The sequence below is a fragment of the Gouania willdenowi genome, chromosome 8 (assembly GCF_900634775.1).
Source record: "Gouania willdenowi chromosome 8, fGouWil2.1, whole genome shotgun sequence".
NCBI lineage: Eukaryota > Metazoa > Chordata > Actinopteri > Blenniiformes > Gobiesocidae > Gouania > Gouania willdenowi.
The window spans coordinates 10,630,696-10,654,235 of NC_041051.1; the positions used below are offsets into that span (position 1 = coordinate 10,630,696).

Below are 23,540 nucleotides of genomic sequence, written 5' to 3' on the forward strand. Positions count from 1 at the left end.
ATCTGTATCATAGATGCAAATCATCTAAAAAAAACACACAAAATACAGTCACCACTTCCTGAATGCATATTTTTTTCCAAAAATGTGGTCGAATGATTGTTTAAAAATCTAAATATCTTAATAGTTACCATCATTGGATTTTTTTTCTAACTTGTCTATCAGATCAACACTCGCTGCCTATCATTGCATAGCTTGTAACAGAAAACCTCTCACTCTGTTATCTTTACCATTTGTTATTAACCTCTGTTATTTATTTATTTTACTGATGTTCTTTCTTTTTTCTGAATTATATTGTATTATATTTTTACGTTTTCATCACTGTATATTCTTATTTGAGTGTCTTTGAGTGTCTGAAAATGTATTTAACATTTCATGGTGTCCTTTCCAGAGGGCTTTCCTGCCTTTTACCCAATGTCAGCTAAGAACGATTCCTTCAACCTTGTCCAGGATTTAAGGAGTAGAAAAAAGAGCCTGGGTCACTCTGTGTCTTAGTCCAGGGTTCAAGTCCTGCTGGTGGCCCCTAAACTTGTCTCTATCAGGCTCTGTGTTAGACTGGTGTCCTGTTTCTCTGCCTTACGCCCAATGTCATCTGGGATAGGCTCCAGCATTCCCAGCAACCCTAGAATAAGCAGGTACCAGAAAAGAGAATTAGCTTATGTCAGAGTCGGGGTCAAATATAATTGTAATTGTGGTAATTACCAGTCACCAGTCCTCCTAAAGGAAAGGTAAGCTCGACTTTATTAGGAAGAGAGATATAAAAAGAGAGAGCCAATAACAACGTGTTGCAGTTGTTATTTTACTGAAGGAAAACAATAAAGTAACATGAAGTAAACCGTGCTGATGGAGAACATGCAATGATAGTTATTTTTCGTTGAGTACCTGCCTGTTTTCCACAGTGGGCTTTCTCCTGAAATGATTATGTGAATAATGATTTGTAGCTGGGACGGGGACAGGCTCAGTTGTGATGTAATAAGTGAGTGAGAGAGCTTGTTGGCAGGTGGCTGTGTGTGGGAGCCGGGTATGTCGGGGGGCCGCCCGCCTGCCTCAGGCTGCTCATCACTGGGACAGATACAGGAAGCACTTTAAGGGAGGATAATGAGGGCCTAAAGTAGCAGGGGAGCGAGTTGCGGTGCATTGCATAGGTAGTGTGTGCGTATTCAGCACTGCATTATTATTAGCTGGAGTTTGACGTGCTTCGCTGTAACTGTTCCTATAGCAGCAGTTGTGCCCGTCTGGTATAAATAGTGCAGTGAGCGTGTGGGCAGGCAGCGATGTCACAATGGCAGAATTTCACTCTTCTTTCAGAAGGGTTTGTGAATGTGAGACAAGCGAGGGCCACATCTTACTCTGAGAGATGAAGGTCATATCAAAGTTGGACAAAAAAGCAAAACTGCCATACACATAAACATAGATTAGGGCTTCTTTGAATTAACAAAGCACAAAATCTATGTACTGACATCAAAATGTAATCTTTTGCCACATTTTGGTTTCTGTTTGACCTTTCATTTTGTGTTTTTGTTTGTGTCGTTGCTTGTTTATACTGTTTACATTGGTTTAAAAGGCGTCTGAAACCTAATATGTGCTGACGTGATGTTAAGGTTGTATTTGCGTGTGGCTTGATATATGATACGAAACCTCTTAGTGTTGCTTTAGTCATTGACATTGTAGCAAGTTTATGACTGCATATGTCTCACTTCTCTGCCCTTGTGCCCTGAGTTATCCCGAGTTAGCAGCCACATGGCTACATTTTAGATTGAGCTCTTAGATAATCAGAATTTTCCACATAAACTTGCACATTTTTCCAATTGCACATCTTGATTGAATCCCCTGTATTCACAATATACAGTTTCAAACTCAAAATCATTCTAAAACCCATAGAAATATCTCTAAAAACACAAAATGACAACAAATATGCACAAAAAGACTCAAAAGACACAAAACTAAAATACATAATGTGACTTCTAAAACACACAGTGGGCCAGACGCTAAAATACAACAGAAATAAACAGGACAACAAAAATACACCAAAGGAAAGAAAATGAACCAAAAGTCCTCCCAAAACACACAAAATAATAGAAAAACAGGCTAAATTATTTGTTCTCTTAAGTCAAACTTGGAGTTGATTTATATTTAAATCCTTTGGTCACCTCAAACTGCCCTGATCTCCTTTCCTCCAGCCAGTGATTTGTTTCCTTCCAGAACCACATCATGACTGTGCTCCCACGTACCTCTAAAAACTACCCCTGGATGTAAACCAAGACCAGGGCTTCACTTATGTAGGCGTGTCCCCGAGAACATGAAGTGAGGACACACTCCGAGCTCTAGTGTTTCTCTCTTATGTCACCACATCTCAAGGGAGATTTTCTCCCTGTGCAAGACACAAAACTACACAGTGACTTCCTTCGAAGATCCGTATGTAAACTCTCAGACATGTTTTTTAGACACGTGTGATGGCATCAGTTACATCATTGTGTTTATTGCATGTTGATTTATTCTGAATAGTGATCTTTAAGCTCAGAAAAAATCATGGATTGGGTGGATTTTAAGTTTGAACTAGTTGTAGGATAAAAATCAGAGAAGCAGATTTATGATTGGAGAGGATCACAGGCTCGATAGAAAATCTAATTAAACTTTTAATCTATCCTGCTGATGACCTGTAATCAGGCATGTTTTTGGTTTAACCACCATTGTAAGTCATAATGCAAGTTCATTTTGTCTTCTTTTTTTAAAAAAAATATTACGTTAAAGCAGAACTAAGTAACTTTTTCACTTTAATAAATCCTTCTCATAGTCCCTGTGAGGGTAATACAAGTGTTTATGGGGTGATTGGGGGGGTCTTTCATCCCCCCCTGCTGTCTCTGACCAGAAAACAGCACTTGCAACTTTCCTGCCTCCGACCCGATGGCAACACGTACTGCTTTACGGCAGCCCAATACAAACTAATGCTAGATTATGACCAGCCCTGTGGCTGCACACAGTTGTCTACAAATTCAGTTTTCTCAAACTTATATCATGGTGGAACCAGCAAAAAAAAAGGCAGAGAAGACATTTGTCTGAGGAATGGAGCAACTCTATGCAGTGACAGCTCAGCAGCAACACACAGCAATCACACACACTGTCGTCATGGCAACAGCCATGCACACACACTCGCAACCCAGTGCTCCATCAGGCAGCACACACACAAATATCCGTCCGTCCGTGCATCCATCCATCCATTCATCCATCCATCCATTCATCCATCTATCCATCCATTAATTCATCCATCCATCTTCAGTGCTGCTTTGTCAGCACACAAACAAACACACACATTTCCACACTCCCTTCCGTATCACTCCCACATTATTCATTTATTTTACTTGTCTCTCTTCCTCATACTGTTCACATGGTCACATGGGACGATATGTGTGAAAGCACCCTTAGTGTCACTGTTGTATTAGAAAGGTGTGCTTGTAGATGTGGGGTGGGGCAGGCAGCGGGGGGGTGCGCAGTGTTTACGACAGTGACATAACCGAAAGGGACCTTTAGGGGAGCGCTAAGCGCAAGTTACTTAGTTTAATTTATTCAGACAACTTGATCTCCTGACATGTTTCGACTGCCAACTGTCAGTCTTCCTCAGAGGGATCTACTGATTGCTTTGATGTATCCTTACGAGTTCTTTCATCAGGAAAGCATCAAAGCATCTGCTAATCAGATCCATGTGTCCTTATGAGTTCTTTCTAGGCGTGGCCAACCTGAAAGTTCTCATGACCTTAACATATTATCCTTGCAAGTCATTGGCTGTATAATTTCATGATATTGCTTGACAAACATGTGGAGTTCAATATATATATATATATATATAGCATCGTAATAAGAGTCGACGATAGGTGAAGACAATATTTGTTGGAACAGGAACCAGAAGAGAACAAAGACCAAGGAAATCAGGCTGCTGGTTTTCACAGGACAAGTATATGGTAAACTGGTAACTGTGGGTGAAAAAGCACCAGAAAAACAAAGGAGTCAAAGAGAGAAACATGTCTTTGACATCCAGAGCAGTCTGCTATGAAGGAAGCAGAGAACCACGATTGTTCTTGTAGCTTTACATGTATCAGGGTTATTGATTATGTTAATAAATCAAGTCATCCGTGTGAGGTGATGAAAGAAAGAAATGGACTGATGATTTCAAACACCAGCATTAAAACATCTACGCTGACAATGTAAAGAAAAGGCTGCGTGTAAAGAAAGTGAATTTAACAGCTTTGTTGTCAGCTCTAGATGCTATAGTTTACTGCATTAAATCCTCATTACCCTCATTACTTCACTATGACATTTAAACACCAATAATGAACAAGTTAATTGATCCCATCACTTATGGATTGCACGTTATTCTGCCACAGCTAAAAAATGCTTATGCTAATGAGTCAATGAGCATGTGTCCGCGCGTGCAGAGGTGCTCCACAGTGTTTCCCCCTTTGGCAGGTTAGCTGAAGGTTTTTGACATTCTCAGAGCTTCAGTGTATATTTAACCCTGTGCTCCCCTGCCGGATGGCGCCTCCATATACGGCCCTGAGCGTGGGCAGCCGGAGAGTTTCTAGGTGTGAAAGGGTTGTTAAAACAGAGGCGATGACAAGCTTGATTGATGAGTTGATGACGAAATGTAGCGAATCAACGATAAAGTGGCTGAATATCACAAGCAGTTTTCTCACAATTAATAAACGTTTTTTTGTCTATAGGACATTTGACCCAGCGAATCTCTTTTTTAAAGCCTTTCAATCCACACGTTATAAAAAAGAAAATATTCTGGTTTATTTTTCCATTACGCGTTGTTGCAATGGAACATAAATGATAAAAGAAATATGTTTGTATATGCACTGTATATGTTTGTATAGTATTCTTACATAATGAAAAAAGCAAATGAGAAGTTTAAAATGTTATTTTGTGAAGGAGAGGTCGGCACCTATAAGTTCCTTGAACTTCTGCCTACTCATTTGAATGTGTGTTACGTATTGTACATAAATTGTGTTTTTTTGCTCAAATAAATACATAAACAACACGTGCACGCAAAAGTGTGACAGCAACATTTAGCCGCTAAATGTTAGCGGCGTGATTGTAGGCTTTGTGAAATCTAGGTGCAACAGCAGCAGCAGCAGCAGCAGCAGCAGCAGCAGCAGCAGCAGCAGCAGCAGCAGAGGCCATGTGCAAGAATATACGAGTGTGACCTTGCAGACTCAAGTGTCATATCACACAGTGTTCAAGTGTGAGACACACAGACAGACAAAGACAGAAAGAAAGACAGACAGACTATGATATGCATGTAGCAACGCTGTCTGAGTGCAGAGACACCCGGTTGTGGGTGCAGATGCATTGTGTGTTTGTGTGTGCACACACTCAACTGTGTGTATACCAGGAATAGGATTTGGGTCCGGACAGCACTTAAAGCTTAGCACCATTCCAGCTAAACACCTGTCACAACCAAACACGCACACACGTGCACGGAAATTACGCAAACACACATGCAAAACGCACGCGCACACACAGAGTATTTATTGTTGCCTTCCTGTTTACTTTGTGTGATAAAGAACCAATGCAGCGAAAAAAAACAATATTTTAATCTTTTTGTGGTTTTTAACCTATCATTACCTTCATGTGTTAAGGTTTTCATTTATTACAGAAATTTGATGAAATTTTGATGAAATTTGACATGTTTCTGCTGTCAGTCTTCTGCAGAGGTATATAGTGATTGCTTTGATGTATCCCTACAAGTTAGTTCATAAGGAAAGCATCAAAGCATCTACTGATCATTTTCATTTGTCCTTATGCGTTATTTCTGGGGGTGGCCAACCTAGATGCCTCTGAGGAAGACTGACAGCTGGCAGTTGAAACATGTCAGGAGATCAAATTTCCTGGAAAAAAAATAAATGAAACCTCAACATATTATTTAGAAAAATAAAAAGTTGTACATCAGATTGTAGTTTATCTTGAAAAAAGGCAACAAACAAATAATAATTATTTATATAATTATTGATACATCACAGATTTCTGCCCAGTTATTGGTCTATTGATCAATAAAACTTGGAAAAGTACATCTATTTTCATTTTATCTTTCAATTGTAGTTGCAATAAAAGGTTTATAGACAACAACAAGTCAGGTCACATGTTAAATCACCTACATCTGACATAGAATGCAAGCCGCCTCATGATTGTGGCTGTTCTCATTCATCCAGGGTGTCAATGGTTATTTACTGTACACTCAGTCAAAGTTGGGGGACAGTTAAGGGCAAAACCCCCTGGATGTTGCTTATAAATCACCTCGGCCAGTTTTTCAAAAGTTTTAATCCAGATAAAATTGATCCGGATTTGGAAATCTTTTTTTTTTGCTATCAATGATCATGTAATCTATTAGACTTTTGAGCCGGTTTTTCAAAGCAACATTGTATTGGAAACTTTCCAACAAATAGGACGTACAACAAAGGACGTAATAGTTAGACAGTATTTCTGATTTAGATTTGTTTTGGATTTCAAAAACCAGTGAAACCATTGCTTTATTTATTATCCTGTTTGATTATTGTATGCATCACTAAAAAAAAAAAAGTGTCTATTTGTACGGTTGCCGTACGTACAACTCCTGGTGCTATTGGTGCGTTTACCGTACGTAGCGTCTTAGGGTTAGAGTTAGGTTTAGGTTTAGGGTTAGGTTTAGGTTTAGGTTAAGGGTTAGGTTTATTGTTAGGGTTAGGGTTAGGTTTAGTCTTAGTCACTTGACCTAAACTGGCCAAATAAGGACTGATAGAATGTCGGTATATTGATACAACAACCGTACGGATAGCCACTGCTTATTTTTTATTGTGATGAATATACATCATTTAGTGACAAATATAAATATATTATTTGTGGTCAATAACTTTTTTACTCTTTCTACTATGCTGTAGGTCTATACTGTTATAGCCTACTTAATCACTGTAGCCTTACGGATGAACAAATCAAATGATATCCTTATGAAAAAATTGGATATCTTGTAGGCTTTATACTGCATGATCCAAATAGGGTATTATTTGATACACCTTTGGGGACTATGTTACGAAGCAAGATTACTTCTTATCGCGCTAACTTCCAGGATTTAATCAGTGTGTGTTGGACTACAAAGCCCGCTAACGTCTTACTGAGCTAAATCACCATGGTTACTTATGCTGAACGGCTAGCCTGGTCGAGAGCAGGTTTTGCTTTGGCTAGGATTTTAGCGAGTGATAAAGTCCCGCCTCCTGACCAATCAGTTTTCTTACAAAGCGAGCAGTCCAATAACAGGTAATGTGTCAACACGTCACTGTGTGGTAGCGGAGATGAATCCAGGATATACATAATTATCTAGATTTGTATCAAAGGGCCTGAAATCCACGCTGAATCCACCTGTCTGATGGGATCAGTTTAAACCAGTTTTTTGGATCAAAGTGATCCCAAATCCTATTAAAAAGTTGTGAAAAACCCAAACTAAATGTTTGATCCGGATCAAAATCGAGATTGGATTACGTGATCTAATCCCATCACATTATCTTTTTTTGTTTGTTTTGAAAACCAAATTTTCAAGATGTGATCCAATCTGTCATTCGTTATGTTGTTGCTGGTCAGATTCACGCAGGGTTTATTGTCAAAGTTGTAGACGGAAAAAAACAGACACAGGCTTGGATGGAGGTGTGTCTAGCTTCACGTGCAAAGACCTTGAGTGGGTGGTATCAAGTGTACTGGGGCTACTGGAGCTGCCCTGTGCTCAGGGCTTAGAGGTCCCCACCAGCACTGGGAACACAGGTCAAAGTTCACAGCTGAAAGTATGGAAAGAGGATTCTGGAATGATATTTTCCCTCATGAAAGAGAAGACAAGTAAATATTATGACAATCAGTCCGTCATCTGTTTGAGATTTGGAAGTTAAATAATGTAATGTTGCAATAAATTAAGAATGAGGTTCTTCTATTGAGTTTATTCTAAACAAATAGAAAGTCTTACTGCAGACAGACTCAAGGCCAAGCAGCGTAATGGACATGAACCCTCCATTTTGTTTTTAAAAGTGTGGAAAATAGTTGTAATTGACATTCTGAGGGGGGCGTCATGACTACAAAGGGCTGCAAAAATAGTTAGCTGAACAGAAGGTCCCATTTCTCCTGAGCCAGTTGACAACACTTCCTATTAATAGTGAGGATTGTCCTTGGGTATTTTTATAAAAAGGAGTGTGTGTGTGTGTGTGTGTGTGTTTGTGTGCGCATGAGGAAAGTAAGTCAAAAGGGGGTTGAGGCTTTTCTCAGAGAAGACGGATCGGAAAAGCTCGAGTTACGGCTGCCGATAATGTGTCACAGTGTACGTCCTCTCATGGACCCTCAGTTTGTTACATATTCAGCTTTGGTTTTTTATCTCTACTTCTCCTCTCTCTCTCACACACACACACACACACACACACACATGCACGATACATCCACACAGTTGTATTTTTAGTGTGCTCTGGGGGGTTTGAAGGTGGAGCTGTGTCCACCACTTGTCTCATCCACACTCCAGGCCTTACAAGGACCCCCGGCAGACACGGTCGCCTAGCAACAGGCCATGTTTTGCACCTAAAGCTGTGTGAAGGCCCATTGCACGACCCACACCTGCCCTTCATCATCTTAATTATCAACGTCCTCCTTCCTGTACTCGTCATTTTCTTGAACGGGGCGCGTTAATCCTTAGTGAGACGTAAGGTTCTGCTCATTATATCTGCAGTTGTTGTGAGGAGCTCGACGAGTGCAACAGGCTTAAAAGTGGGAGGCTCATGATCTTGGGTGTCAAGAAATCAGCATATCAAGCTGTACAAAGTAGCCTATAAAAAAACTGAAATGTGTTGGAATTTTAATGTGAAATAAGGAGCCCCTGATGATACATTTCTAGCCCCATAATGAACTTTTCATAATGAACTCCTTGCACTGATGCCACTTCTGTAGTTGCTGAATCAGCCCCAGTGGGATTTTTAAAGAACAGGTCCACAGTCTGATAGAAATAATAAATGATATTATTCAGTTTACACACTTATCCTATCACAGTGGTTACCTAACTTTTCACAGTCTCGTACCCCTTCAGACATTTAACCTGAAGCCATGTACCCCCTACTCCTGCACGCCTAATAACATAATAATGTAATGTCATATGCAATGTAGCCCTACACTGAAATTTGTCACTAAATGTTACCTATCTTGTTGAGTAATAATATAGAATAAAAAAATTATTATAATCTCTAAGCACACAAGAATACATCTTATTCAGAATTATTAATTAATTGGCCTACTGGCATTTTCAGTGAGAAGCCAATCTCTTTTAGTTTTATTTAGAAACATAAATCTACCAAACATTTGTTGATTGAACGTATAACAGTAATACAACATATCCACCACCCTGAAACTGTGAAATACAACTTTAACTAGAATATTTACATTTCCTGAAAAAATGCAAGCAAGGATGCAGGTGCTGGCCTGCATGTAGCATTAGCATTAGCATTAGCATTAACTTGCATTAGCATTATCATTAGCCTAACATTAGCAGTAGCATAGCATTGGCTAGATTTAGCATTTACCTAACATTAGCATTAGTCTAATGTTACCATTAACCTAGTATTAGCATCATTATTAACATAGCATTAGCATAGCCTGACATAGCATTAGCGAGCATTAGCATTAACACTAACCTAACATCAGCCGTAGCATAGCATTAGTTGGGTTTAGCATTAGCCTAATGTTAGCATAAACATAGCATTAGCACTAAACTAGCATTAGCCTAGCATTAGCACTAACCTAGCATTAGCCTAGAAATAGCATTAGCCTAGCATTAGCACTAACCTAGCATTAGCATTAGCTTAGCAATAGCATTACACCCTGGGGGTACCTGTACCCCACTTTAGGAACCAAGTCCTAACATTTGAATGAAACTAGAGCAGTTTTCTAGCTTATTGGCTTCATATGCAAGATGTAGTTTAAAGACCCAACGGCTGTGTTATTTGTTAGTTTGTGGTCAAATTTACCACACACTAACACTACTTTTGCTTAATAAAATACTATATTTTCTTGTAATTTATTGAGAAATGATTATTTTATGCTGTCGAGGCCATTTTATCACAACATTTGAAAATAATTAGCTACATTTTACAAAAGAGACCATATTTCTAGTAAAACAATTTATTTTAAGTTTTATACATAGGACTGACATTACTATGACATGAGACCTGTCATTAGCATGAATAAGGTGACATGAAGAAATGCCAACAGTGCTTCAAAGGTGTCATAATTTAGTGAATTTAAAGTGTTAACTTATTTACTTACTATTTAAGTAATCACATAAAAGTTGCATTGGTATTTAAAAATAAAAAATAAATTCCACATTGTTTTGGATTTGGAGAGTAAGCCTTAAAGAACCAACGTTGGATACAGTTGTGGGTTTAGGAGAGTATATGAAATTATGGAGTGGGTACTTATGATATGAAGGAGGTACACATGATTTGACAAAATACCCCCTTTTCACAAAAAATATTGGCAACCCTTCCTCTATACCAAAACAAACTCTGTCAATAAATCCCTTGAATACTCAAATGTCTTTATCGATCATATTGTCCAACCCATCAATGCCTCAATGACTCAGGTGTGATAGTGAGCTGTTGATAATGGTGACTCAGCAGAAAGGGGAGACTAGGTGACACGTTACAGGACAGAAGAGAAGCCTGGACAACTTCCACACTACTTAAAGTTCAACAATGAATGATATAATAACACACTAAGATGGAAGGCATGGAATCCATTTCATAAATAAGTTTGTGGGGTTGAATCAAATTTCAGACAAATGAACTGTGTCTAGGATGAGCTGGACTAACTAGTCTGATCAATAACGGCTTAACTTCATAGAAAACAAACATCTCATGCTCATCTGAGATATTAGATGGAGTAGCAGTGGGACCGTTTGTCAGAAGTGAAAGTAATGGATTATAATTACTCACGGTACTGTAAATGAGTTGCTTTTATGGGTACTTGTACTTTTTTGAGTATATTTCCAAATCAGTCATTTTACTTGTACTTAAGTACGTTTTAAAAGACGTAAAATAAGTCATTACATTTCTGCATCCAATCGTTACTGAATAAATTATTATTATTTTTTTTTGTTTTAAAATGACGAATGGACATTGCGAGAAAAATGAAATGACCATGCAGACAACAATCAAATGCATCACATCATAGCGCACCAACCAGATTAAACGTGATGCACCGCGCCAGCACAGACACAAAACAGTTTTAGAGTTCATAAATGTAGGTATACTCAAAGTCTGAGAATTTTTTTTTAATTTTTGAATTGAATTCATTGGTGTTATTTTGTTTATTTTTATTTTATTTTTTTAAATAATTGTACATTTTGACAAACCTTTTATTTTATACGGATGTCTTTGTGGAAAATAAATAAAATCAATTGATTAAATTGTGCAATATTTGGTCTCTTCCTTTTTAAGTTTGTACATGAGATGTTTACTGTATGCAAGGGAACGTGGTAAAATGTATTACCAAATATAAACGTGGGGGGGTGAAAGTAACTAGTAACTTTTATTATGAGTACTATTTAATTGAGCTACTTTTTATACTTGTACTTGAGTATCGTGATATAGTTTCGTAAGTAGCTCAGATATTTGCGTACTATTTTTTTTTTTTTTACTACATTTTTATTTGAGGAAGTGAAAATATGGAACGCAGGGGTTTGAGATTGTGTGTGGCATTTCATATTTTTTTTTTATTACAAAAATATACATATAATTTTATCATTATTCAATGTTTGTACTGCATTTTTTTTCCTAAACATATGTTTGAGGAAGTGAAAATATAGAATACAGTTGTTTAAGATTGGGTGTGGTCTTTTAGATTGAAAAAGAACAATATATATGTATTTATTTAATTACAAAAACAATTTTAATCAGTAATTAAAAAAAAATTCAATTACTAGATATTTCAGGTGATCCCCAACTGAAATCCGGGCGACCCCACATGGGGTCACTACCCCTAGGTTGAAAAAATCTGGCTTATATACACCGTTACCACGTATTCATTTATTTTCTGTGGTTCTGACTTATTCCTGTTCAGATGAACTAATCCAGTGGTTAGTTTTCACGGTCCCCTCATCGCAACAAAATGGGTATAAAATTGTAATCTTTACTTTAAAGGTAAAATTTTGCTATATTCTTTTTCAAAACCCCCCCAAAAAAAACATAAAATATGTGCACATTTTAGAACTGTAATAATAAAGTTATATGAGTAAAAAAAAAAAGATGATCAATGTTCTCACGCCCTCCCCCCAGTTTAGGGGCACTGCACTTACCACTACTCCCACATACTGCTTTTTTGGGAAATGTACTTCCAGGTTTAAAAAAAAAAGACACTTTACAGGTTTATAGTAACAAACACTGTTATACAGCATGTTTTTTTTTTCTTGCAATCCAGTGCACTTGTGTTTTTTATTCAGTCATAGATTCTCACACCAAACACAGAAGAATATCTTTATTTATTCTCATAAAGCAGGATACAGCTGAGATGACAGACACAATTTCATCTAAGAATCACTAACTGCTGATTCAAACCTATGCAACACTTCATAAAAGTCCGTCACATTCACTTTTAAAAAGATCTCTTTAAAAAATTCACATCATCAAACAAATAAAAACATGATAAGCCATAGTAATTAACTGTATAAGAATGACGTATACTTATATCAGTCGGGCAATACAATAATTTGTGCTGCTGTAAATGTGAGCTTTGCCATAAGGAATGACATAAGTTAGTTATTGATATCATATGGAGCACATACATTTAAATTAACAGCAGATATGGTCTTTACGGAATAGAGAGTGGAATGTATTATAAAGACTTCAAGTACAGAATATATAATTGCTGAAAAAGTAAAAATATACAGCTTAGATGCTTTATATTTATAGACATAAAATACAATCAGAGTTCAGATCACAGATTTGCCTCTTTTGATATATTTCTTAAACATAAGTCAAGTGTATCATATTAGATACAAGACAAAGGTCATTCCTACTGTGAAAAAGCTGTTACTTGTGACATCATGGGTTATGTATTTGTTAATATTGTGACTTTGATTATTTTGCAATTCCCATAACTTAGATGATCTAAAGCTTGTTATCGCCACCAGCACTAAACATTAGGCCTAACCATCACATTTCCTCATTTCCAACCACACAGACACTGGTGCACACTTATAAAGTCGGATTGCAAACTAGCACATCATGTTTTGGTTTTGGCTGTCAGAAAAACGCCCCCTCTCCTGAGCACTTGTTTAAACATTAAAAAAAAGAAAAACAATTATTAGAATATTTGCATTTCCTGAAGGAAATGCAAGTGAGGGTGCAGGTGCTGGCCCGCGTCGCACTGCATTAGCCTAGCATTAGCGTTACTCGAGTGTTAGCATTAGCCTGGCGTTAGCATTAGCCTTACATTAGCATTAGTCGAGCGTTAGCATTAGCAGTAGCCTAGCAATCGCATTAGCCTAGCGTTATGATACCTCCTGCATCCTCACTAATTATTCAATAATAAAGTTTTCATAAGATCATGAATAATTGAAATTCTTAAAAATGTCAATACTTAAGCATAAAGTCTCAATTTCCAATTAGTTCCTGCTTCAAAAGGTTAAATCATTTGTAAGAAATAAGAAGACTAAATGTTATTTTAAATTATATAACTGGTAAAACGTAATCCAGACGTGTAGTCTTTATAAAATCAAGAATTAATAATCTGATTGTCTCAATCGTCTTTATTTTTTATTAATGCTGGTGATCTAAAGCTCATGTCGTAAATGATAGAATTACACCACACTGTCCAGTTTTCTTCCATTGGTGTGAGAAACTCCCTGGTTAGTAGAAAAATCACATTTGTATTTTTGTTTACAATAATAATTATAATACATTTTGCAATTGGCTCAAACTATGCATGGTGCCATTAGGTTAATTATTTATTTATTTTTTTTTTAAATTTGTTATAGAAAGTCTCTGTAAAGCAGAAGTGTCAAACTCATTTTAGTTCAGGGGCCAAATACAGACCACTTTAATCTCAAGTGGGGCCACAGATTTCAACATAACTGTACCTTACTTTGCACTTCGGCATATAATTGATATAGAAAGTGTGTAAGGAACCTACAATACTCAAGTAACATTTAATCTGGGTACATTTTATGGAATAATTTGAAGGAAATCGCAAGATTCTGAGGAAAGTTAGAGTTCTTTCAACAATTTAAGATGAACAATACCTGCCATCATGTGACATAAGCATTATATTGAGGAATTTTATTGAATTTGTGTCATTGGAGGGGCTGATAAATGAATTATTTGGTAATTTACACAATAACTCATATTTTCTCTGTCATTTTTATTTTCACCTGCAGGCCAAATTGGATGCTCCAAAGGGCCGGATTTGGCCCCCGGGCCTTGAGTTTGAAACATGTGCTCTAAAGTCACTAAAAATCAGTGTGTGATTGTGTGTCTGTCAGAGGACCTATAGGTTGCTGAACAGCTCATTTTTCTTGGTCCAGTCCATTGGCGGTGCTCTCTTGTTGGAGCGTTTCTGATGACTCAGCTCTTTGACTTGCTGCAGGGTGAGGTTGAGAGCTGGGATGGCCTCAGTGATCAAACCCTAATGACCAAAAAAGAAAACACCATCTCACTCACTACGTTAGGTTTTAAATCAATGACATAGAGCTTTCACCTACCTCAGGTGGTGTGCTGGTGGGCGGGGTCGTGAGGGATGTGTTGGATGAGGCGTTGGATGGAGAAGGACTGACTGACAGTTTTGAGTCCCTCTCTGCCTCTTTGGCCACTCGACCATTTATCTGTGAACACATGGACTCCATTAACACCATCGCTTTATATAGCATTACGCTGCCTTCAATTATGTGTCAAACTCATGGCGCGGGGGCCAAGTCTGGCCTTTTGGAGCATCCAATTCAGCCCACAGGAGAAAGTAAAAATGACAGAGAAAACATGAATCATTGTGTAACACACTTTTTTGGTTCATGTACCCCCGTTCTCTTATTTCAGAATCCAAGTACCCCCTTTGTCCAACGACAACATTTTGCTTATAAACCTATTTAAAAACAACTACAGAGAATAATAATGGAATTAATGAGTGATAGCACACATTTTAAAGAAGCTCATTGTGTAAATAAGTGGAAAAAAACAGTATTTAATGCAGTGGTTCTCAACATTTTTAGGTTCGTGACCCCATTTGAATATCTAGAATTTCTGGTGACCCTAAATGCATTTTTGAGCTAGAAGTATGGTTGTTTAAGATTGTGTGTTGTTTTAATAATAATAATAATAATAATAATAATAATAATTACAAAATTTCAAAAATCAATTTTAATTTTTCCAGAAATTTCAGGAGACCCCTTTAAAACTCCAGGTGACCCCACATGGAGTACCGACCCCAAGGTTAAAAAACACTGATTTAGTGGCCGCTGAATAGATTTATTTCATCCGTTTTTATCATTTCCATTCATCTCACGCCTGGAGTGGGACCAAGACTGACACTTTATTTGTTCATTTTCCACTCTCTCTCTTTCTCTCCCCTGTCGTGCCATTGTGTACCCCCGTTTGAGAATAAACGTGTAAATGAAACTCAGCAATATTTGTAGGGGCTCAAAGTTTTCCCAGTGCATATATTGCATGATTGCAGTCATTTCTAATGTTAAACTGAATAAAAACTTTTTTTTTTTTTTTTTTTTACAAAATCCTCAAATTATTACATAATATATCCTTTAATCACCAAATCTTTGTCATTTAAAGTGATATTTATCACTTATTTCTTGGATATTGTCGGTTTCTTACATATTTTGTATTATATATATATATATATATATATATATATACGTACATATAAGTGCAAACTAGGGCACAATAATGTTGAAATGACTTTTTTTTCGTATAAAATCTGTGGCTTTCATGAGAGTGTTAGAGCTTTATTTAACTGCAGTTACAAATCAATCCAGGAGGTGGCAGCCTCGGGTTTCAGTAACTTTTGGCAAAACATTTACTGACTGAATAAACATCAGATAAATCATACAGGGCAATGTTGATTTTAAGAGAAGATTTTGACTAAAATGCAACTGCAACTTCAGTTTTAGTCATCAGGACTATTTCAGTTATGATCTAGTTTTAGTCAACTAAATGACAGACTCAATCTGTTACAGATATTATGTAAAACTAACATTGTTTACCATTTGTACACTAAACAATGTAGGATATTATGAACACACCTATATACTGTTTTTAAAATCACACATCTTTAAAGTTTGGGGATAAAAAAACTGTTAACACGGGGAAACTAAACTTCAAACAACAGTGTGATCGGACTAATTAAAAAAGTATGTGTACTTCCATTTGTGGGGTGGTTTTGTTGAAACAATTAAACAAAGACAATAATGCAGTGTTATAAAAATGAAATACAGAAATATAATGGCACATGTTCATTTTGCTTTTGATTGTTTTTTGTTCTGTGTTTCAATTTTAATAATGTATTAGTATTGTACATTTAGTTTAGTTTATCAGATTTTACATTATTTAATAATGAAGAATGATATGACAAGCATAGGCTTTTTCCTTACAGCTTGATTGTTGTAAATATCTGTATCATATTTGTTATTATTATTATTAATCTTACTTTATGTTTTACTACTGTAATGTGTGTGTATGTGATCATTGTTTTTTTTTTTAACAGTCTTTTACTTAATAATACACTTATTTAACATTTATTCTTTCCTTCGTCTTTGTTCAACATTTTATTCTTTTATTTGTGATTTTTCGTAAGTGGCTGTAATGAAAGAAATTTCCCCCTGGGATTAATAAAATAATTCTGTCAAACAGTGTCTTATATTGAAATTTCCTTTATTTTATTCTATTTTACAGAGATTTATGTTGATTTGTTTATTCATTTTCATCATTTTTTTTAAAATTTGTTTGTTCAAAATAAATAAATGAATAAATATGGTTGACATAACAGTTTGTGCATTTAAAAAAAAAGATTTAATAACCATTTATCAACCTGATATTGGATGAGCATAACGTCCAACAAACACAATTTCAGCTTACTTCCTATTGGTCACTTAACGAATTGTCCCGCCTTCCACACAACTAAAGTAGTTCTGATTTTGATTCCTTCCAAAAAATAAACTCAGTTCTGATTGGATTTCGTCCCACGTGAACATTATAGTTTTGTTTTTATTAGTTAAGGAAAATATCGGTTTATTTTTGCTATAATTTTCATTCATTTCATTTAGTCCTAGTCTCGTTTTGTCCCTTAAAAATGTAGTAGACGGAAGTCAACACAATTAACACATAAATAGATATAGAGCATGGAATTTTTTTTGTTTTTATCCTTTAATCAACCAGTTAGAAATCTTCATCAACTTTAAAATCTACTTATATAAAAGCTATGAAACTACGGAAGTGGATTAGTGCCAATTTTAATGGAGAAAATAATTTTAGGCAAATCAAGAATAGTCGAAATGTTGAGAATAAAGAATAAGAATTCATAAACACAGCGTTTCAACCAAAACTATCTAGTTTGAAAGTAAGTAAGTAGTAAGTATATTTATTTATATAACGCTTTTCACAGATAAAACCACAACGTGCTGTACAAACAAAGGTGAAATTAAAACAACAGGAGCAACATCACAAAAGGATAATAAAAGTTAAAAAATCAAAGAAGAAGAGTAGCATTCAATTTGTCTGTGGCTATTGAGGAGCTACGGAAACAGATTAGGGACAGTTTTGTTGTATATGATGAATTGGCCCTAGTTTGCTTCTGTAGATTTGACTTTATCAGCAAACATTCGACTTTTATGACGGTATTGTATTTTGATTTGAGTTTATTTTCGAAATTTAAACTTTAATCTCCCCATTTCGACTTTATTCTTGATTTGCTGAAAATCATTTTCTCCATCCAAACCGGCCCTAGTTCTCTTCCATAGGACTCAGATTACAAGTGGGGTTTTGTTTTTTATGGTGAACATTTGAGACTTCCCATTTTCTCCTTTTCATCTGAGAGCTGATCATTTGCTTAACGACAAACTAACTGAACAACATCACAGTCAGAACAACGTTTACCAGAGGCTGTCCAAGTAAGAATATTCCTGTGACCTGTAATCTTTCACCTCACAGACGGCTTCTCCCTGACCTCCAGCGCCAAACGCCCCACGCCATTGACCCTCCCTCCTTTTGCTCCTGTTACGCAACAACACCAGGAACACACAACCACGCCGCTGCCCATACAGTCGCCAAGTAACGGGAAGTCCGGGTCAGGCTTCAGCTTTGCATATTTGGCCGAAAGCCAAAGTGTGAACGTTTACCGCCATTTAAATACAGTGGTTTCTTTTAGTTTGTGCACTGGCATCTGAACGGAGGCCTGGCATTATCTGAACTCGTCATCAAACACTGATTTACATAAAACACCCAGAGAGTTCACATGGGAACAGGGACACTGGATAAGCATTCCTATGATGCAGCTAACACTGGGGGACTGTAGTTATGGTTGAGGTGTCTGGTTTTAACACTTGGGCTGTATTCGTAATCACATATTAACGTACTACACAATACACAGTCAATGAGTATATACTGTCTACGAAACACTATTAGTATGATTAGGATGATTAGGATGTTATACTTCCAAGTTTCCCGAGATGTATTTCAAACAGACAACAACTAAAACCTGAAGCACACTGAGGCTAAATATCTCTGTTGATTCTCCATCTTTGAAAGTTCTGAAAACATTTTAAGTGAGAAAGCGAGCAAGTAGATCTAAATGACTAATTAACTAATGGAAGACAAAAAGAGACGCTTTTGTTTTGAAAAGGGGATGTTTGGTTTTTAGCTTGAAGCTGGTCCCAGGACAATTTTACGTTCTGCTAGCAATGCATCATGCACACTTACTAAAATGTCCCACTATAGTATACATCTGTGCATGGGTGGACTGGGACAAAAATTTCAGCCCTGGCATTTTCGGTCCGTTTTTACCTATTTTTCTTGGGCCATTTTGCAACTTTCTTTGACCCTTTTCAACATTTTTGCCACTATTTTCAGATTGTAGCTTCCTTTTGCTACATTTTTTTCCTATTTTTTGTCCATTTTTGCGAGTTCTTCATTGACATCTTTATCCAATGTTTTGCCCTTTTGTTAATCATTTTTTTCCACAAGCTACCTTTAGCCCCATAAACCCATTTCCTTTCCAATAAATACTGTTTCTTTTTTCCCCTACATTTTGACTCTTTTTTTTTCGAACATTTTTGCCCTTTTTCACCATTGTTTGCCACATTTTGCCCATTTAAGCTATCTTTTACCATTACATACCACCTCCTTTCCTCCTTTTTGCCCATATTTTTCCACTCTTGACAGCCTTTAGCGGACTGGAACGGCCCCACTTTGAGTCGATGGCCCACCGAGATGATGCCCGGTATGCCAGTTGGCCAGTCCATCCCAGTATCTGGGTGTTCCTCACGTACTCAACCTTTCCATACTATCTAATGTAAATGCACTACATATTCATTTTGATGTAAGACTTAGTATGAGTAGTACATTAGTATGGCATTTCGAACACAGCCTTGGTGTAAATACAGTGATGTGATCTCGAGAAGTTCAAACAATCTCTTCCACCAACTCTCCACTGAAGAGTGACAAAGCACTTCTCTGTCATGGCTTTAAAAGTGATGATGGTTGTGTCTTAGTCTCAAATCCTTCACCAGGATCAACATAAAGCTGCAGGAGATTTGGTTTCTCCATCAAGGATATCTATTAATTCCCCGTGGGTGAGATGCTGTGTTTGTTATAGACTTCTTTTATGTAATCTGTGTCAATGTTTAAAGGGATATTGGAGCTGGGCGGAGCTTATCGACTCATGGCTCTATACAAAGAAAGCCATGAGATTTAAACAATTACAGGAAAGCCTGCTCGCTACAAGTGGCAGATTAACAACTCAAGCAGCATCTCATTTTCTCTAATGAGGCTGAAACCCAGCTGAAAGGAGTTAAAATTGTGTCCGACCTTGGCCTAGAAGGTCATAGTCTGTAGTAACATAAAAGCAGTTACAGAACAGCCTGAACTCTATAACCTTCAAATATGTTTTTTTAATTGGTTTTGTATGATTCCAAACAGGGGTAGACAAAAATTCAGCCCTGGTATTTTCTGTCCAGACTAGTCCACTACATTATCAGCAACACCATGTACAAGCTGTTATTAAGTCAGTGATGCTCAACATGTCGCTTTTTATGTCTTAATTTTAATTATTATTCCCCAGAAAACCTTAAAAGGGGGACATTTTTAACCCCTTTTTTACATATTTCACTTTTATCCAATTTTTATCCTTTTGTCACAGACCGGAACGGCCCACTTTGGGTCGACGCCCGGTTTACTAGATGGCCAGTCTACCCCTGCCTCCAAATCTAAAGCATCTGCCAGTGTCATTTTCTCATAGATAGTTTATAAATCTGAGCCTTAAACATACCTTTTCCTCTATTCCTCCATTGATGACGGGCTCCGGCAGTGGCCCTGCCGACAAAGAAATCACACAGGGATCATCCATCAGTAAAACACTCTTTGTTTTTCTTCTCACAACAGCTACTGCTCTTCATTCCAGGCTACGGCACTCCTCCATTAGATCAAGAGTCCCTTAAAGATCTCCTCTTTCAATCCACCAACATCTACTCCATTACATAGCACAGGTATGAGCACATAATCCATTATTCACATGTGGGTCGTCTTCTAAGAGAGGGTCCTCCATATGGGAATGAAAGGGCCTTCGGTTGCACTCAGACAGCCCGTGTTTGTTTGTTTGTTTGTTAGAAATGCGTCGAACTTACACACATGCATTACACGCATTATTCATTCCCTCTTACCTTCCATCACTCAGATTCCTACCAAAAGATTTAATTAGGAAGTTTTTGTTGTCAATTTCAGCTGCTGGTTGTTCACAGATCATCTGATATCAGAGCCTTAGGTTTTCGTAGCGTGTGCATGTGTGCGTGTGTGTGTGTGTGTGTGTGTGTAAGAGTGTGTGTGCTGACTCTGAAATAAGTCTCTCAAAGTCCTAATACAGCTCCAGGTCCAGGCTGAGAGGCTACTTGGAGCGAGCACCTTGGAAACCAAACAAAAGGTGCTGGTCAGCCAAGTGTGTGTGTGTGTGTGTGTGTGTGCGTGTGTGTGTGTGTGTGTAGGCAGGTGCCCTCTGAGTGGGCAGCATATAAAGTGCAGGCAGTTACCTGGGAAACACCTCCCAGGAATCTCTCTCTCTCCCTCTCTCTCTCCACAGTAAGTGGTTATTTCTAATCCTGGACTCAAAGCCAGGAGTTCAGGACTCAAAACATCTACTTAATACGCTGCTACTCTTCAGATCATTGATGGGCAACTTTTATCACAGCGGGGGCCACAAAAACCTCAGCATTACACAATGGCAACATCAGCACATTAAAAAAAACAATGGTTTTTAGGGTTGAAATGATTCGTCCAAAAAACCGACCGAACCCATTATTAGAAAATAAGTCAATCACATTTTTCTGTGTCAATGCCTTGTTTAGTTTGTGTCACTGGAGCCACTGGGTGGGATTTCTGGACCCATCGCACAGCTTTTCTTGAAGCACCGCTGCTCTTATTTCAGCTATAGAACCATTGTAAACAGACACTGCTTATTAAAACACCTTTATTCTAAATTAGAAACTCTAAATCCATTAGTTCAGCAAATAAATGCTTATTTAAAAAAAGCAAATCGAAACGAAATCACATGTAGGCTGTAATTTTAAACATTCAAAACATAATGTTTTATATTATGAAATGTGGATAACAATAAAAATGTAAGCATTAAAACCACTTAGAAATAAAAAAGCAATATTACAAAATATTGCACTTTTATTTTTTCTTTATGTTTAAAAGAAACTGTATTTGTTATTGTATTATTTTTGCAGTTAAACAAACCTCTAACAGATATTGGTGTGTTTAAACATAGATTTGGATTTAATTTGTTGTGTCCTACTTTTAAAGTAAATATAAAATGTTCATTCATTATTGTTGAAGCTCAATTTGATGGTTGTGTTTATGTTGGCAATGTTGCTTATTAGACCTGAGTAAAACCTATTTAAAAGGTCATGTAAAATTATTTTGTTGCATTCTTATATATTTATTTTTTGTCTGCAATAAAAACAGCCAAAAATGCATTTATTGAGTCATGAAAATCAGTTAGTTATGGAATAGTATTATAAAGTATTAAAACTGCAAAACATGTGATTTCTCTTATATGATTCTTGGTAATTGTTTAAAAGCTTTTAAAAAATGTTACAGATTATTTGATGACTAAAATAGTTGTATTTTTCTGTAACTGTGTATTTTTGTTGTTCATGTTTTATGTATTTTATTGGCTTTTTCTAGGTTTTTACATTATTTTGTGTCTGTGTATTTTTAGTTGTTTCTTCTGTTTATGTGGACTTTTATTGTCCTTTTTTAATGTTGTTATTTTGTGTGTGTGTTTTTTTTAAGTTATTTTGTGTGTTTGAGGATATCTTGATTGTATTTAGTCATCTTCTGTATTTTTCTGTTGTTTGGGGGGCAGCACTAAATCAGACAGTTGCCCATGTCTGATTTAGATGTCTTATATAGTCAACATAAAAATATCTTATCATCATTATTATTGTACCTTTACCAGTTGAAGAGAATGAAGAAGAGATGATATTTTATTATTTTTTTACCTTGTCTGCAAATGCTGTCAATGGTCAACACTACATGTACTGTACTATGCATGTTTAATTAAATAAATACAATTATTTATTATTTTTAATGAATATTTAATGGATTTTATTTTTAAAAGTTTTAAATCATTTCCTATAGCAAGACATTTTTTTTTTTCTAAAGCTCTATTATCTTTAACCACGCGTGTCATTCCGACCTGAGTAGAGAACATGCAATCTCCGCACAGAATGACTGGCTGGTCCTGGGGTTTTAAAGTGGACAAATTATGAAAAATCCACTTTTGCAGTTCTTTTTTAAAATCACATCTGAGGTAACTTGAGTGTCCACCGGCACACAAAATGTGAAAAAAATCCATCCAGTCATTCTTTTTGTGGTCTTTGTAAGTCTTACAACACAGAGAAAATTGCTCCATTTCAAATTTTCCAGATTTGTGACGTCACAAGTCAAATCGGAAAAGAAAATACACTCCCCTCCGCTGGTATCTCCACCCATGGACTCCACCCCCAACCTGATAAAAACTTTTGCGAAAGTCCGCCATTGTTTTTCTTGCTAGCAAAGGAGTGATGGCTATCGGTAAAACTAAATACAGAACTTGCCTGCTGCCGGTACCGCGCCTCCACAGTGAACGTACACTGTAGTGTATGCACTATCTGTTGATGCGGAGGTGGTTCGGTGCATTGGTGAAACTGTTATATCTCTTCGTATCGATGATCTGACGTGTTTGTGACACAATGCGACACAGCGGTTGGAGAAAAGAAAGAATTATCACAATAAATGCACTATTCC

At 36.8% G+C, this 23,540-nt stretch overlaps 1 protein-coding gene across 1 annotated transcript in view; it reads right to left on the reverse strand.

Moving 5' to 3' along the window:
- Nucleotides 1-13,953: 13,953 nt before the first annotated feature.
- nherf1b (NHERF family PDZ scaffold protein 1b) overlaps nucleotides 13,954-23,540 on the reverse strand; it is a 47,343-nt gene continuing 37,756 nt past the window's right edge. The window contains exons 4-6 of the mRNA XM_028455919.1: nucleotides 20,524-20,567; nucleotides 14,741-14,860; nucleotides 13,954-14,664 (exon numbers count right to left, since the gene is read on the reverse strand). Coding sequence (XP_028311720.1) covers nucleotides 14,527-14,664; nucleotides 14,741-14,860; nucleotides 20,524-20,567 — 302 coding nt within the window. The 3' untranslated portion in view covers nucleotides 13,954-14,526. The remainder of the gene's footprint in view (nucleotides 14,665-14,740; nucleotides 14,861-20,523; nucleotides 20,568-23,540) is intronic.